This window comes from Monodon monoceros, unplaced genomic scaffold (genome assembly GCF_005190385.1).
Source record: "Monodon monoceros isolate NGI ecotype Baffin Bay Population unplaced genomic scaffold, NGI_Narwhal_1 Super_Scaffold_3, whole genome shotgun sequence".
In the NCBI taxonomy this organism is placed as follows: Eukaryota; Metazoa; Chordata; class Mammalia; order Artiodactyla; family Monodontidae; genus Monodon; species Monodon monoceros.
The window spans coordinates 33,734,946-33,748,572 of NW_021703780.1; the positions used below are offsets into that span (position 1 = coordinate 33,734,946).

At 40.7% G+C, this 13,627-nt stretch overlaps 1 protein-coding gene across 1 annotated transcript in view; it reads right to left on the reverse strand.

The window, feature by feature from the left end:
• LOC114906986 (adenylate cyclase type 10-like) overlaps positions 1-12,632 on the reverse strand; it is a 37,991-nt gene extending 25,359 nt beyond the window's left edge. Inside the window, 9 exon segments of the mRNA XM_029242036.1 lie at positions 1,631-1,752; positions 2,478-2,669; positions 3,273-3,361; positions 3,458-3,548; positions 3,828-4,033; positions 8,018-8,161; positions 8,879-8,917; positions 11,457-11,561; positions 12,476-12,632. Coding sequence (XP_029097869.1) covers positions 1,631-1,752; positions 2,478-2,669; positions 3,273-3,361; positions 3,458-3,548; positions 3,828-4,033; positions 8,018-8,161; positions 8,879-8,917; positions 11,457-11,561; positions 12,476-12,632 — 1,145 coding nt within the window.
• Between the last annotated feature and the right edge of the window lie 995 nt (positions 12,633-13,627).

Consider the following 13,627-nt stretch of genomic DNA (forward strand, 5'->3'; position numbering starts at 1 on the left):
GATTTTTTAAGGGACTAATGTTCTACCAAACACACTTCGGGAAATTACTAAATTAGTCATTATCTTCAAGGAAAATAACACTGACCTGGAAACTAGCTTTTAGGATCTAACACTGTCAAACTATTTGGCTTTCCAACGTAACCTCTGGATCTTACTTTCCTTAAGTTAAGGAGGCCAAATGAGATGAACTCTTAAGATCCTATCTAGCGCCTAACATCTACTATACTCTCAACTGAAAAAGACCAAGTTATGGTCTAAGAGTCATAGGAGGCATCCTTAAAGGCACTGTAAGATGGCCCCTAATGACCAAGAAATGACTATCTTACTCAGGAGTAAGGGCTAACAGCAGGACTCCTGAAGACCAGAGGTCAAGGCAAAATTTGAAAACAGAATAGGCCAGCACTGAAAGGAATGGCTTAGCCACACTCACACTGGAGATACGACTGGAAAGTAGGCTGTAGGAGTATCTGCAGATCTCACCGAGCCTGAAAGAAGTGCCACCACGTATCTGCTTTGGACTAAGAGTTTGAGTATCTATGAAACAACTGTAGCATCTTTATTATCTATAAAATAAGGAGTTGGATCAGATAATCTCTAAGTTCCTTTTCAGTACTAATGTCCTATGAGTATGCCTCTACAATGGTATCACAATAGTAATATATGCTATCCCTTTTGGGGAATATTTGTATTTTAAAAGAGGCAGCTGTGAGGTAATGAAAATAACACAGGATTTGAGGACAGAAGTTCTGGGTTTCATTACCAGCTTTGCTACATGCTACTAACCACTCTTCTGTGGTCTTAGTTTCCTCATGTGTAACAGATACCAATAACTGCTCACACTGGTAGCATATACTAGAGTATTCTAAAAATGTTAAAGCTTTACGTAAATATGTGACATAATTTGTATTCATCTTGAATAAGTATGGCAAGCAAACAAATCTTTGACTCTGTTGACATGAGGAATGAGCATTTTTCAAATCTATTCATGTACATGCTTTCCTCATAGCTTTCTAGTGAAAAAAGAAAAAAGGTCATTTGAAAAACTCCAACCAAATCATGTCATAGTTGCACTACAGAAAATGGAATTTTCTATAACTTCATTAGGGCTAGGCTTTTGTAGGTGGGAGGGTGGGGTGAATATGAAGGCAGGAGATCAGTTCAGTGTGAATTCCAAAAAAATCAACAGGACTGGGAAAGACCAAGAGTGAAAGCCAAGGAGAGCATTAACCAGCTGTGGTCCCTTCCTATCTAGGCAACTGTCCCATAACATCTCTTCCCACGCCTCCCCTCCCCATAGACAGGCAGCCTTCTCTTCACATACAGATGTATTATGTGCATATTAATTTATATGTTTGCTTGTTGCTTGAATCTTGCTATGCGTATTCTATACTTCCCCCTCTCCCACCCCACTGGACAGAAACGTATATCCATTTCCCCTGGGTATCTAGTACATAGCTCTGTACCTAGTAATTTCTTAATATAGCTTGTTTTCTGACTTCCCTCAGCATGTTCCCACCCCTATAGGCAGACTCTGGATGCCCTCAACCCCTGCTACTTGTACTGCCTCCTACCCTGCCTGAAGAGCCCCCTGGGCCTGAGAAGCTCCTCTCTGCCCCACCTTCCTCCTCACTTGGTCTCAGCAAGATTCTCCCAGCAGAAGCCGAATATGCTGAAGGAGCTCTCCAGGGCATGTGCGCACTCATCTGGCTTCTTATCCCCAGGAAGGCCGAAAACACAGAAGAACATGAAGCCCTGAGATAGGTGACAAAGAAAGAAAAGGGAAATTGACCTGGGGAAGAAATATGGCTCGCCTCAACGGAACCAACTTCCCTAAATGAAGCCAGACCCCTTCCTGGCTGGTTTTCTATTAGGAATGTAGGATTCTATAAGACTCATGAAATGGACGTTCTAGGCCACATCAACACGGACATTTAAAAAAAAAAAGAAAAAAAAATCTTGATTTAACTATTTAAAGAACTGAAATCTAAAACATAAGAAAAATCGATGTTAAGAACTTTTCAAAAATTCAGTTTCTAGTGTCTACCTTCAGCTAAGTACATCTGCCTATATTTTGTTTACCTATAATGTCAAGTATGATACTGCTCTTTTTCAAGCTCCTAAATTACCTCAGAATGATCTGATTATACTTACTTTACTAATAGAGCCAGAAAAACATTCTTCATGCTTTCGTAAGGATTTTTCAACAAGAAGAGAATAAAAAAGATATGGAGGATAACACTCAGTTACCCTGAAAATTAAACTACCTAGAACATCTCGTTCCTTAAATATTATTACTTGAAGTTTTAATGTAACATAGCTTATTACAAAATAAGAAGCAGAGAGTCTGACTTATGCCTGTGTTATGTGAGAGATAACATAAGATGTTATAATAATAACATAAGACTATTATAATTGTCTTAAGACTATTATTCCTCACTCACCTTTAATGTTGATATGTCAAGTTCCCTTGTACTTACTGTCTCAGACATAAAGATCCGGCTCAGCTGGCCACCCCCTTTCTCTATCACTGTGGAGATGTATAAGGCAGCCTCCTGGATAAGATGACACAAATGCAACATCCATGCTGTCTTGTGGAATTCTAGGCTGACCAAAACCATAGTCACAGTACGGAATTCGGATATATACTCCATAGGTTGGCCTTCATCAATCTACAAAGACACAGTGAGTTACCTTGACTGTAACTTCAACTTTTAGTATCATGTTTAGGCATTTAAATTCTATATTGCATGGTAAACATGAGAAAATGACTTATAGATGCCAGACAAAAAACTTAAAATTCAGGTTCAAGAGGTATAGAAGATATACAACCAGTGCACTTGGAGTTAAAATTGTTTGACTTTAAACCTAATTCACTGACGAAATTTGCCAAGCTTTTATATTTCCTAAGACACAGTTTGATATGTCCAGTTCTATTAGTCATTATATCACTTACTAAGGGATTCACATATAAACAATCAATCAACACTTAATTACCAAGCACATACTCTATACCCTGTTTACAGTGTACTAGTTTCTAGAGGGACAAACAAACAAAAACCAAATATGGTTTCTATTTTCTAGGACTGAGAAATCTAAACTTATAGGACATGTCATCACAGTAACTGGTGCAGATGGGAAAATCTGCTGGTATTACAATGGGAAGCGGGAGATGAACTGGATCAATCAAATGGTTGTCACATTTGTACATGTACACTTGTTTACACAAACACACACACAGTCTACACACAATGACTCAAGAGCTAGGAAATAACCTTCTTCAAAAGGTTTTTCATTATGTGCTTCCGCAGGGTTTGCTCAAGGGCTGAGTCTGGATCCAACTCCAGGGCAGTTCTTAGAATGTCTGAGAGAAGGAAAGCAAACAAAATGTCTCCAGCCATGTGGAAAATTAATCTTTGAAATTTTGGGCATGGGTATAATAAAGGACAAAATAACTTACCAGCACTTGTCCGGTAATGTGGCAGGTAATCGAGGCACTTGTAAAAATGCTCATCAAAATCAAATGGGTCAATGATCCGCATATCTCTTAACTATAGAAAGGAAACTGCTCAATTCTGTGCCCACCCACCAACTGGATTACCTTTGGTTCCTTAATAGGGGGGCTAAGGATGCCATCTCCCTTGTTTATCACTTATCTTTTCAGCCTTACTATTCTGCCTCGTCTGTCCTCCTGGGAGAATACCCCTCACCTCCCTCCAAAATAAAGTTCCAGTGGTTGGTCTGGTCTGGTGTTGAGCACCACCAGAGCACTGCCCTATGCAGTAGGAAGGCCTTTTCAGGACGTTCAATGGATGTGACCAACCTCCTACCTTTACAGCTTCATCCTCCCTCATGATTTCCACTTCAAACATGTACTGCTCACAGAGCTTCCAGCAGTTCCAGGACAAGACAATCTCATTTGCCTGAGCCAACCGCTGAGCTAACTGGACACCATCTACATCACGCCCAATCACCAAGAGGTACTGCCGCTGCTCATCTCCAACAATAATCTGGGAAATCCGACCTGCAGACAGACCTATCCAGAGAAAAGGAGACAAGTGGTGAATAGACAAACTCAGCTGGAAAACTACGCAAAGGTTGGGGTCTGGAATCCTCACATTGCTTTATGTATCACACTGTATCTCGTTATTACCCACAGTTGCAGAAATATTAGGAGAGCTCCCCCTCAAAAAGAATACCTTGCCCCAGATTTCCTTCTGTCTTAAACACACCTAGAGACAGACATTCAGACAAGCCTGAGTTGTATGAGGGAAGAAGCTCTTGGATCCTAGGCATCCAAGAGTCTTGTCTCTAAATTGCTCTTCTAATGGACAGCTAGGTCCTGATGGCAGAGACCAAATGATTATGCTCAGAAGCTGCTGCCACCATGACCACACCAGCTCTCCTCATATGTAACCAGGGCTCAGTGAGTAGACAATCAGTACTTTACCACACATGGGCTTCGCCATACCCTTTATTTCTGCCTCCTGTTTTTCTTGCCCTGGGGGATTTCTTACTGCTAATAACAGCTGAAAAATGGGTTTGCTTGCCAGGGAAGAAATTACTATAACCAGGAGAAGTATGCCCTTAGGTAAGTCACCCAATCCACACTAAAAACAAGGGAAAAAGCAGTTTTAAAAGAATGGCAGAGACATATACTTTTGGCCAATGTGCAGCAACGGGCAGTGAATTTACTTTAATGCCTGGAACAACCAAGGAACTGGAAAAATACACAAAACAACAGAAACAACAATTTTCAAGATATTGGACATTAGGTAATTAAGGACAGTATGCTTGAGAGATGAGAAACAAGGCAAACCCTCTGATGCCCCAGCTCACCGCCTAGAGAGAGTTTCCAGTACACATCTCAGGGAGGGTGAGCCCAGGTGCAGCCCAGAGGACTCCCTGAGTTGAGGGGACAGAGGTAGGAGTCTGAGAAGGCCAAGCTAGCTAGAGCTCACAGGGCACTGTGAGTGCTGGAGAGGAGAGTTTGTAGAGAGAAAACGCCACAGAACTCCAGAGAACTGAGTGCCCCTCAGGTCTTTAAGTGCATCAGTGTGAGGAAACAACCTGAGGCTAGGGAAAGAGCCCCCGGAAAAGATTAGAGGGAACAATCTTAGTATCACACAGGGCTGGGAATAGTTCCCATTTCCACGAGCCAGAGTATTAAACTTCATACTTCACAGGACATTAGGTACAGTACTTGGAAGTGGTCTGCCTCAACAATGGGGCAAAACTAGCTCTGGACTAAACACTGCTCTGGTCCTATCCAACAAAATTTGAAAGCAAAACCTATTAAGCTAACCACATCTCAGAACTAAGTTCAAGAATATTTACAGAAATATTTAAAAATCCAGCACTCAACAAGGTTAAATTCATACCTGGCACCTGCCAGAAATTACCAGGTATGCCAAGAAAAAGGAAAATATGACCCACAATGAGAAGAAAAATCAATCAATCAAGCCCAATGTAGAATAACACAGACGAAAGAATTAGCAGACAGGACATTAAAAGTTATAACTATATTCCATATATTCAAGAACTAGAGAGATACTAAACAAGTAGGGACATGGAGGATATGGTATCTTCATATGGATGAAAACCACAAGGCCTGAGATGAAAAATACACTACAAAAATACACAAGAAAATATATTAGATCAAAGGCAAATTAGACTTTTCAAAATAAAAGATCTGTAATCTTTAAAACATAGCAATAGAAACCATCCAAAATGAAACACAGGGAGAAAAAAGATAGAAGAACAATGAACACAGCATCAGTGAGTCGTGGGACAATTTCAAGCAGCTTAATATGTGTGTAACTACACAGAGGAGGAGGGAGAGAGAAAAAATTATTTGAAGAAATAATGGCAGAACATTTTCTAAATTTTATAAAAACTAGAAACCTAGAGATCCAAGAACCTCAATGAGTCCCAAGTATAAGAAAAATGAAGAAAACTGTACCAAGGTACATCACAATCCGATTACCTAAAACCAGTGATAAAGAAAAAATCAAAAAGCAGCTGGGGTGGAAGGGGAGGGACATTATATACAAAGAAACAAAAATATAGATGAAAGCAGATTTCCTGTTGGACATCCTGCAGGCTAGAAGACAGCAGAACAACAGCTTTCATGTAAGAGGAAAAAATTCCTGTCAATCTAGAATTCTATACCCAGGGAAAATACCTTCCAAAAACAGAGGTGAAATAAAGGTTTTTTTCAGACACACAAAAGCTAAACTAACCCATCTCCTGCAAACCCACACTATGAGAAACGTCAAAGGAAGTTCTACAAACAGACAATAATAAATGTTGACTAGGACATGGAGAAAGTGGGACCCTTACACACTGCTGGTGGAAATGTAAAATGGTACAACCACTTTGGAAAAAAGATAAGCAATTTCTCAAAAAGTTAAACATGCATCTACCGTTATGACTCAGCCCTTTCACTCCTAGGTATTTAACCAAGAGAAATAAATGCATAAGTCTACACAAAGACTTGTATACAGATGTTCATAGCAGCCTTATTTGTAATAGCCAAAAATTGACAATAATCCTATTGTAGATCAAAAAGTGTATAAATAACCCTAGTCAGAGAACTAAGATCCCACAAGCTGGCCAAAAAAAAAAAAAAAAGCAATGATAGAAAGATCTGTGGTTGCTTGGGGATGGGGAGGGGAGTAGTGGGATGGAGAGTTTATAAAGGGGCACAGGAAACTTTAGTGAGTGTTGAATATGTTCGTTATCTTGATTGTGGTGATGGTTTCAAAAGTATATAAATATGTCTATGTACAGTATCAATTATGAATTACCTATCAATAAAACAAAAACCAGAAGAACAAAAAAAAAGATGGTAGGATAGGAGAGATGCCATACAACTCACAATATGATTCTTCACTTCTGTTCCTCAAAATACAAATGAATAGCTAGAGCCAACTTTTGCCCTAACTTCAGAAACCCCTTGAGGTTTCTGGACTCCTGTGAAGCAGTTTTTTGTATAGAGCTTCGCCTTCAATCCTGACTCTGTTGAAACTATGGCCTCTGTGTACAGCTTTTAAATTTCTATGGCATTATATTTTTGATAATGTAATACAGTAACATAATTAAAAAACCAAACTATATAAAGGATATACATTGAAAAGTCTTGATTCCACCTATATACCCATCTACACTATTTTCCCCCAATAGGTAACTTTTATTTGTTTCTTACATATCTTTCCAGTGTTTCTTTATACAAATATAAAGAAATAAGAAAAAATCTTATTTTTCCTCCTTACTCAAAAGGTAGCATACTAAACACAGTGCTCTGCATCTTGCTTTTTCTCATCTATATTTTGGAGATATTGCTATACCAAAACAACTTTTTGTAAAGTGGCAGAGAATCTCATTGGGTAGACCTATTATTGTTTATTTAACCAGTCTCCTACAGATAATTTTCAACCTTTTATCACAATCTATATTGCAATCAATAATCTTATACATATGATATTTTATAAATACTCAGGTATACCCATAGGATAAACGTTGGGGTTGAAGGATAAATGTTAGGATTGCTGGGTTGAAGAATAAATGCATTTGTAATCTTGGTAGAGATTACTGAATCACCCTCCAGGGAAGTTGTACCACTGTTGACTCCCACCAGCACTGTGTGAGAAGGCTTATTCCTCACAACCTTATCAACAGTGTGTTCAGCATCTGAATTTTTCCATATCTATAGGTAAGAAATGATCTCAATTGGTACTTTCAATTGGCATTTTTCTTATTATGAAGTTGACCAGTTTTTCCCAAGTTACAAGGGATGATTTCTTTGTTTATGTGTTATTTATTCATGTTCTTTGCTCACTTTTCTGTTAGAATGTTAGTCTTTTCTTGATTTCTAGGTGTTTTTTCTATGTTAGGAAAATTCACCTGTTGTCTACGTGATATAAGTTGCAAATATTTTTTTCCAGGTTGTCATTTATCTTTTGAATTGTTTATACTGGATTTTTTTTTCCCAACTGATCACTCTTTTAGTAGCTAATACCTATCTTTAGCTGCAGGTCCTGGCCTTCTCTGGTATGGTAGATCCCAAATTTCTCCTGTATCTCCAGACTGCATTTTGCCACCAGGGTAATGATGTCACTCAGTTGATCCTGTTCCACTGTCCAGAGTGCCAGGAGCACATTCCCTGTAGAGACACAAAGATAGGCTGACAGAGATCAAACATCTGGATTCACTTGCCAGAGCAAAGCCCCCAATAATGCAGAAGATATCATGCAAGGTGTCAGACAAGGTTTCTTGGCCCTATACATCATACTAGGTTAAAATACGGCCTTAGATCCTTAAAACTATCCAGCATATAAAAACATGACTAAGTAGAAGCTGAAATGTTCCTAAAACCTAGGGCTATTTTTGGTACTCTTCTCTCCATCAGTATACTAACAGATTTAAGAGGTTCACAAAGTGTAGGTTTACATTCAAGTTGAATTTTAAGTGGTTTGTTTAAGTTTAAATGAAAAGATAGGCCAACTCTATGGCATATAGCTGTTAATAATCCTAAGAGTTTTCCAGATAGGAGACAAGCTAGACTTCTTCCCTACTTAGCTTCTGCTATTAATGACCAAGTTTCTCATTAGTTTTCTCATGAATGCTTTATAGGCACTTATTTTCCTGTCATTCAATGTGAACAAAATGTAAAGTACTTGGGAGCTTAATATGGACAAGGCTTTTCCATTAGACTGGGAGGTCATGTGAGGCAGAGACTGTGTCTTCCTCATCTTTGTTTCCCCAGGGCCCAGCACATACTAAATAATCAAACAATGCTGAATAAACAAACATGCCAAATTCCACCTATAGTCTTCCTTGCTTACAGTGCTTTAAATATTCAGGAAAAAAAGAAAAATACCTGTGATATTTAGGATATCCCCTCCAAAACAGAGCACATCTGAAATCAAGTAAGGGAGAGAGAGGAAAATGAGTCGAAATCAGAGACATGCCAGATCATGGCAGAATAATATAGGATGAAAAGAATGGCCTACAGAGTTTTTCCTCATATCTTTTCTGGTCAATTTATTCACTCCAAGGCTTAGACTCCTTCTTCCTTTCCCCTAGCTTCTCCTCAAATCTGTCTGTTCCTATATCCATCTTCTCTAAAATGGAAAAGTCCTCCTGTTATCTTCAAAGCCATCCCCCTATTCGTGCTCTGCATCTTAGTCCCTCTCACCCTCCCAAGAACTCCTTTCCTTGTCTTCTCTCTACTCCATCATTCCCATTAATATCTTTTTTTTAAAAGAAAACAAAACACATCAAAAAAAACCCACCTAGTCTTGACTCTGCCTTCTTCTCTAGTTACTAGCTCAATTTTTGTTACATTCCCAGCAAAACAATTCTCAAAAGAGCTGGCGATATACAAGTTTCTCCTCCTATCAAATTCATGCTTAATTTTTTTCCTCTACCATTCTCTTCTTAGTTTATTCCAATCTGACTTCCATTTCCACCACTTCAGTAAAATGATCAAAATCATCACAGCATTCATTTTGCTAAATTCAGTATTTTTCAGACATCACTATATTTGACACTTTTCATTTTCAGCCCAGCTGGAATGGCCCTCTTCTTCTAGAGACACTATCTCCCCTTTGGCTTCAGGAATACCACAGAATCCTACCTGACTGGCTGCTTTATAGTCTCTTTTGTAGGTTCTTTCTTCCTTCCCTGGAGTTCCTCAGTCTTAGGTTCTTTTTCTTCATTTACACTCTCTCCACGTGGACTCAATCAGTTCTTTAAGTAACCTCTTTATGCCATCAATTCACTTTTCATCTCTAACAGATCTATTCTCTGAGCTCCAGGCTCAATCATACCTACTAACTTCATTTCTCCAGTTGACTGACTTATTAACATCTTAAACTCAATATACTTAAAACAGAACCCTTGATTTTCTCTCAAAGCCATCTTTCCCATCTTGATAAGTGACATCACCATAAATTCAGTTATGAAAGGCAAAAAACTTGAGGGTCCCTTTCCTCACCACTTCCCACTGAAATCCAACACATTAGAAAATCCTGTCTGCTGAACTGCAAAATATATTTCAAATCAATTCATCTCTATACAGCTCCCTTCATTGTATGTATCTAGACCAATGGTTTCAACTTTCACTGCACACTGAAATCACCTATGAAACTTTAAACATCCTTATTCCTGGGGCAAACCCAAGACATTCTGATTTAACTGGGGTGAAGCCTAGACCTCAGGATTTTTAAAAGCTTCCTAAGTGGTTATCTAATGTGCTGCCAAGGTTGAGAATCACTAACCTAGATGAAATTTCCATCATCTCTCCACAGCTGCTCCAAATGCCTCTTCCAGCTTTCATTCTTACCACCTACCCTCCATCAGATCACAATAATACAATCTCCATGAGGGCAGACACTGTGTCTTTCTTATTTTTCCATGTATTTCTAGTACCCAGCAACTCCTGGTGTTATCATACACATGATTATCTATCATACACACATGATACATAATTTCTATTTCTTTCATCTAAACTTGATGAGATCAATTGAAAGACTTTTATTTTTAAATTAAAAAAAAAGTTTTGGCAGTGCCGTTTGGCTTACAGGATCTTAGTTTGAACCCTGGCCCAGGGATTAAACCCCGGCCCCGGCATTGGAAGCGCAGAGTCCTAACCACAGGAACGTCAGGGAATTCCCAAAGTATTTTTTATACTTGTTCCTCAGGGGTAAGGAGTGAGTCACATAGCCACTTTATGTGGCTAAAGAAGATGCCACAAAGTAATCATTCTGGTGAATCTCAGAATGATGGACATAACTCAACAGGATACTGTCAGTACATGAAGGGAATGTTATATTAGTACTAAAGGGTATAGGGCCAGAGTAATTTCTGTTAGGTAGACCTAACTAGACTGAAAACTCCTCGAAGAATAGGTTTTTGCACTCCCTGCAGCTATTACACTGTTATGTCACAGAGTAGGTACTCAAAACATGTTTACTGTACAAATGAAAAGGTTTTTTTTTTTTTCCCCTCAGATTAGGCAAATATCCACAAGCTTAGTATTGATACATGGCAGAAAATAAAACACTCAGTCCTACTTCACAGGATCAAAATGCAGTAATACAATGGGAAGGTGTTCTGTAAATTATATCTGATATACACACGAGGCACATTATATTACTGTTAGAAGACACAACCTGAGGAATACTTTATTTTGAAATAAAACACAAACATGCAAAGTAAAAATCAGCATTTTTCCCCCCTTTCTGAACACCGAGTCAACAGGATGTGCGACTGCGTAGAATGGCAGATACAGGCAAAGATCTAGCTCGTCAGAGGCAACTCGAAGAAATAAAGGATGAGTGACACTAAAGGGATGTCACTTTAGTATGTTTTAAAGTGCCCCCGAGCCCCCTTCTGTTACAAACCCTCAAGAGCCCATCACCACACCTTCTTGCTCCCCTACAACGGTCACTCACGCTCCACGATGTCACTAATGTAATAACTGAAGATGTGGGCCAGTGTGTCCATGTCATGTTCCGACTTGCAGCTCAGGCTGAACCTGTCCATTAATGCTGTAAACCCTGACCAACAAAGAAAAAATTACTATGTTAGCTGCAAATCCTAAACTTTGAGGCTCTATTCCCTCCACACATCAGGCCAGTGGAACAGAAGCAGATCTTTTCAAGATGAGTAATTTCATTATCCTTTAACAGGGTGTTACTTAGCAAGTACTCAGGGCCAGGCTGGCTGCTGCTGCCTCTGGGAGTCCAGAGGGCTACCCTCCCCATGTTTCTAGAAGCGGCAGATTCACCCACAAGTGCCCTTTTCATTGGAATCCAGCTACTACTGCTTTCCCATCATACTCTCTTAAGGCTCCCTGGCTAAGGGAACTTGTAGGATTCCCCTCTCCCCACCCACGTGAGGGATAGAGAAACCACTGACAAGGAGAATGGATGAAAGCTTTGTGGAGAACTCATATGGTGAGCTCCTCCGAGGACAGGCACCCGAATCACTCATCTTCATATCCGTGACACAAAAACTCCACAAATACCTGTTAAAGGAACGACTCTCATAGTAGCTGCTAGGTCTCAACTCCTAGAACAATGGCGGGCACCTACTTATGGGCCCAAAGAAGGAAATAACTAAACAAAATCATTGGATGAAGCAGAATGCTTATTGGAAAATGCTCGGGACTGGGGAAAAACTTGGGTCCAAAGCCTGCCATATGGCCCCGAAAAAGCCCTTTCCCCTTTCTGAGTCTCAATTTCATCATCGCTGAAGTGAACTCCAGGTCTACGACAGGTCGTCCGAAACGGCGTCCTCCTGCTCGGAAAATGACTCTCAGGTTCCGGCGGCGGCGGCGAAAGTGCAATGAAACCGTGCCTTTAGCTAGCCCCGGGGCCAGGCCCGTAACCGCCGCGGCCTCTACCAGCTGTGGCTCAACGGCCAACCCTCTGGCAGGTCGGGAGAGCGACGCACCTCCCCTCGCCCTCACCCGTCACGTGGACGCCAAGGAGGACGCCCTGGGCCGTGGCAAGCTCGTATTCCGATCCCCGGGGCTTTCTGAAGACCAGCAGGTCTGGAAGTAGCGCCGCCAGCCGGGCCTCTACTGGCCACAGAGGCGGCGTCGCCACCCCCTTGCCCGTCGCCATAGCGGCGACGGCAGCGGCGAAATTTTTCGCCGAACGACCTGTAACAGCGTTTCTCCGCGTAGTAGCCAATCCGCAACGACGGCCCTGACGGGTCCCTCCCGCCAACCAATCAGTGCGGGCTTCCTTGGGGCCCCGCCCACCTGTTTTCAAAGCTTTTGCGCTTGCTCTGGATTCCGGGGGTGGAGGGGCGGAAGGAGGGCAGGGCGGCGCGTTCGAAGGAGCAAAGCGTGACGTTTTAAAATCTTTTTCAAACGTGAAGCTGCTTTTACGATAAAACTGATTATCTGGGATAAATATCAATAGGGTGGTCTTTTCCTCGTATTAGTTTCTAAGGACAAGTTCCATTGGCATCTGACTAAAGCAAACTCAGGATGGTATTTAAATTTAACACCGTTAGACTAAGGCCGTTTAACACAGGAAGTCTTTTTCCTTGTTAGGGAACTTATTCCACTTCTGTTGTCTGCCAGGACAGGTCATTTGGTCTCATGGGAGTACTCCCCCTGAGCCCTTTTTCTCACACTTCCGTGTGGTAATGGCCCATTTGAGGCTGCCGGTCTGTGGCTCAGATTGGTGAACACAAAGCAATAAAAGGACGAGCGTGTTGTGGATTTTTAACAATCAGAAATGCATCTATGTTTTTCTGCATAAATAAATCTAAAAATTACATCTTTACTGTTCTTAGTTCTACAATATATCATATAACAATGCTGTTTTGTTGGTAACTGAAGGGCTAATTTTACTCACGGAATTAGTTCATCGTGTTTTCAAGAACACTTACAGTGGGAAGACCAAATGTATGATCAGTCCACAGGCGACAGAAAATATTTCCTCAGTAGGGTGGGAGGGCCAAAAGGGAAGGAAGAGAGATCAAGGGGAGACACAGCTGAAAGGCTGGACACTCTCAAGTTTGACACACTGTCCACAGAGCTTACATGCGTGTTTACAGAGTTCACAATATCAGCATTATAAACACAACCCAGAACCCAGGGGATGTA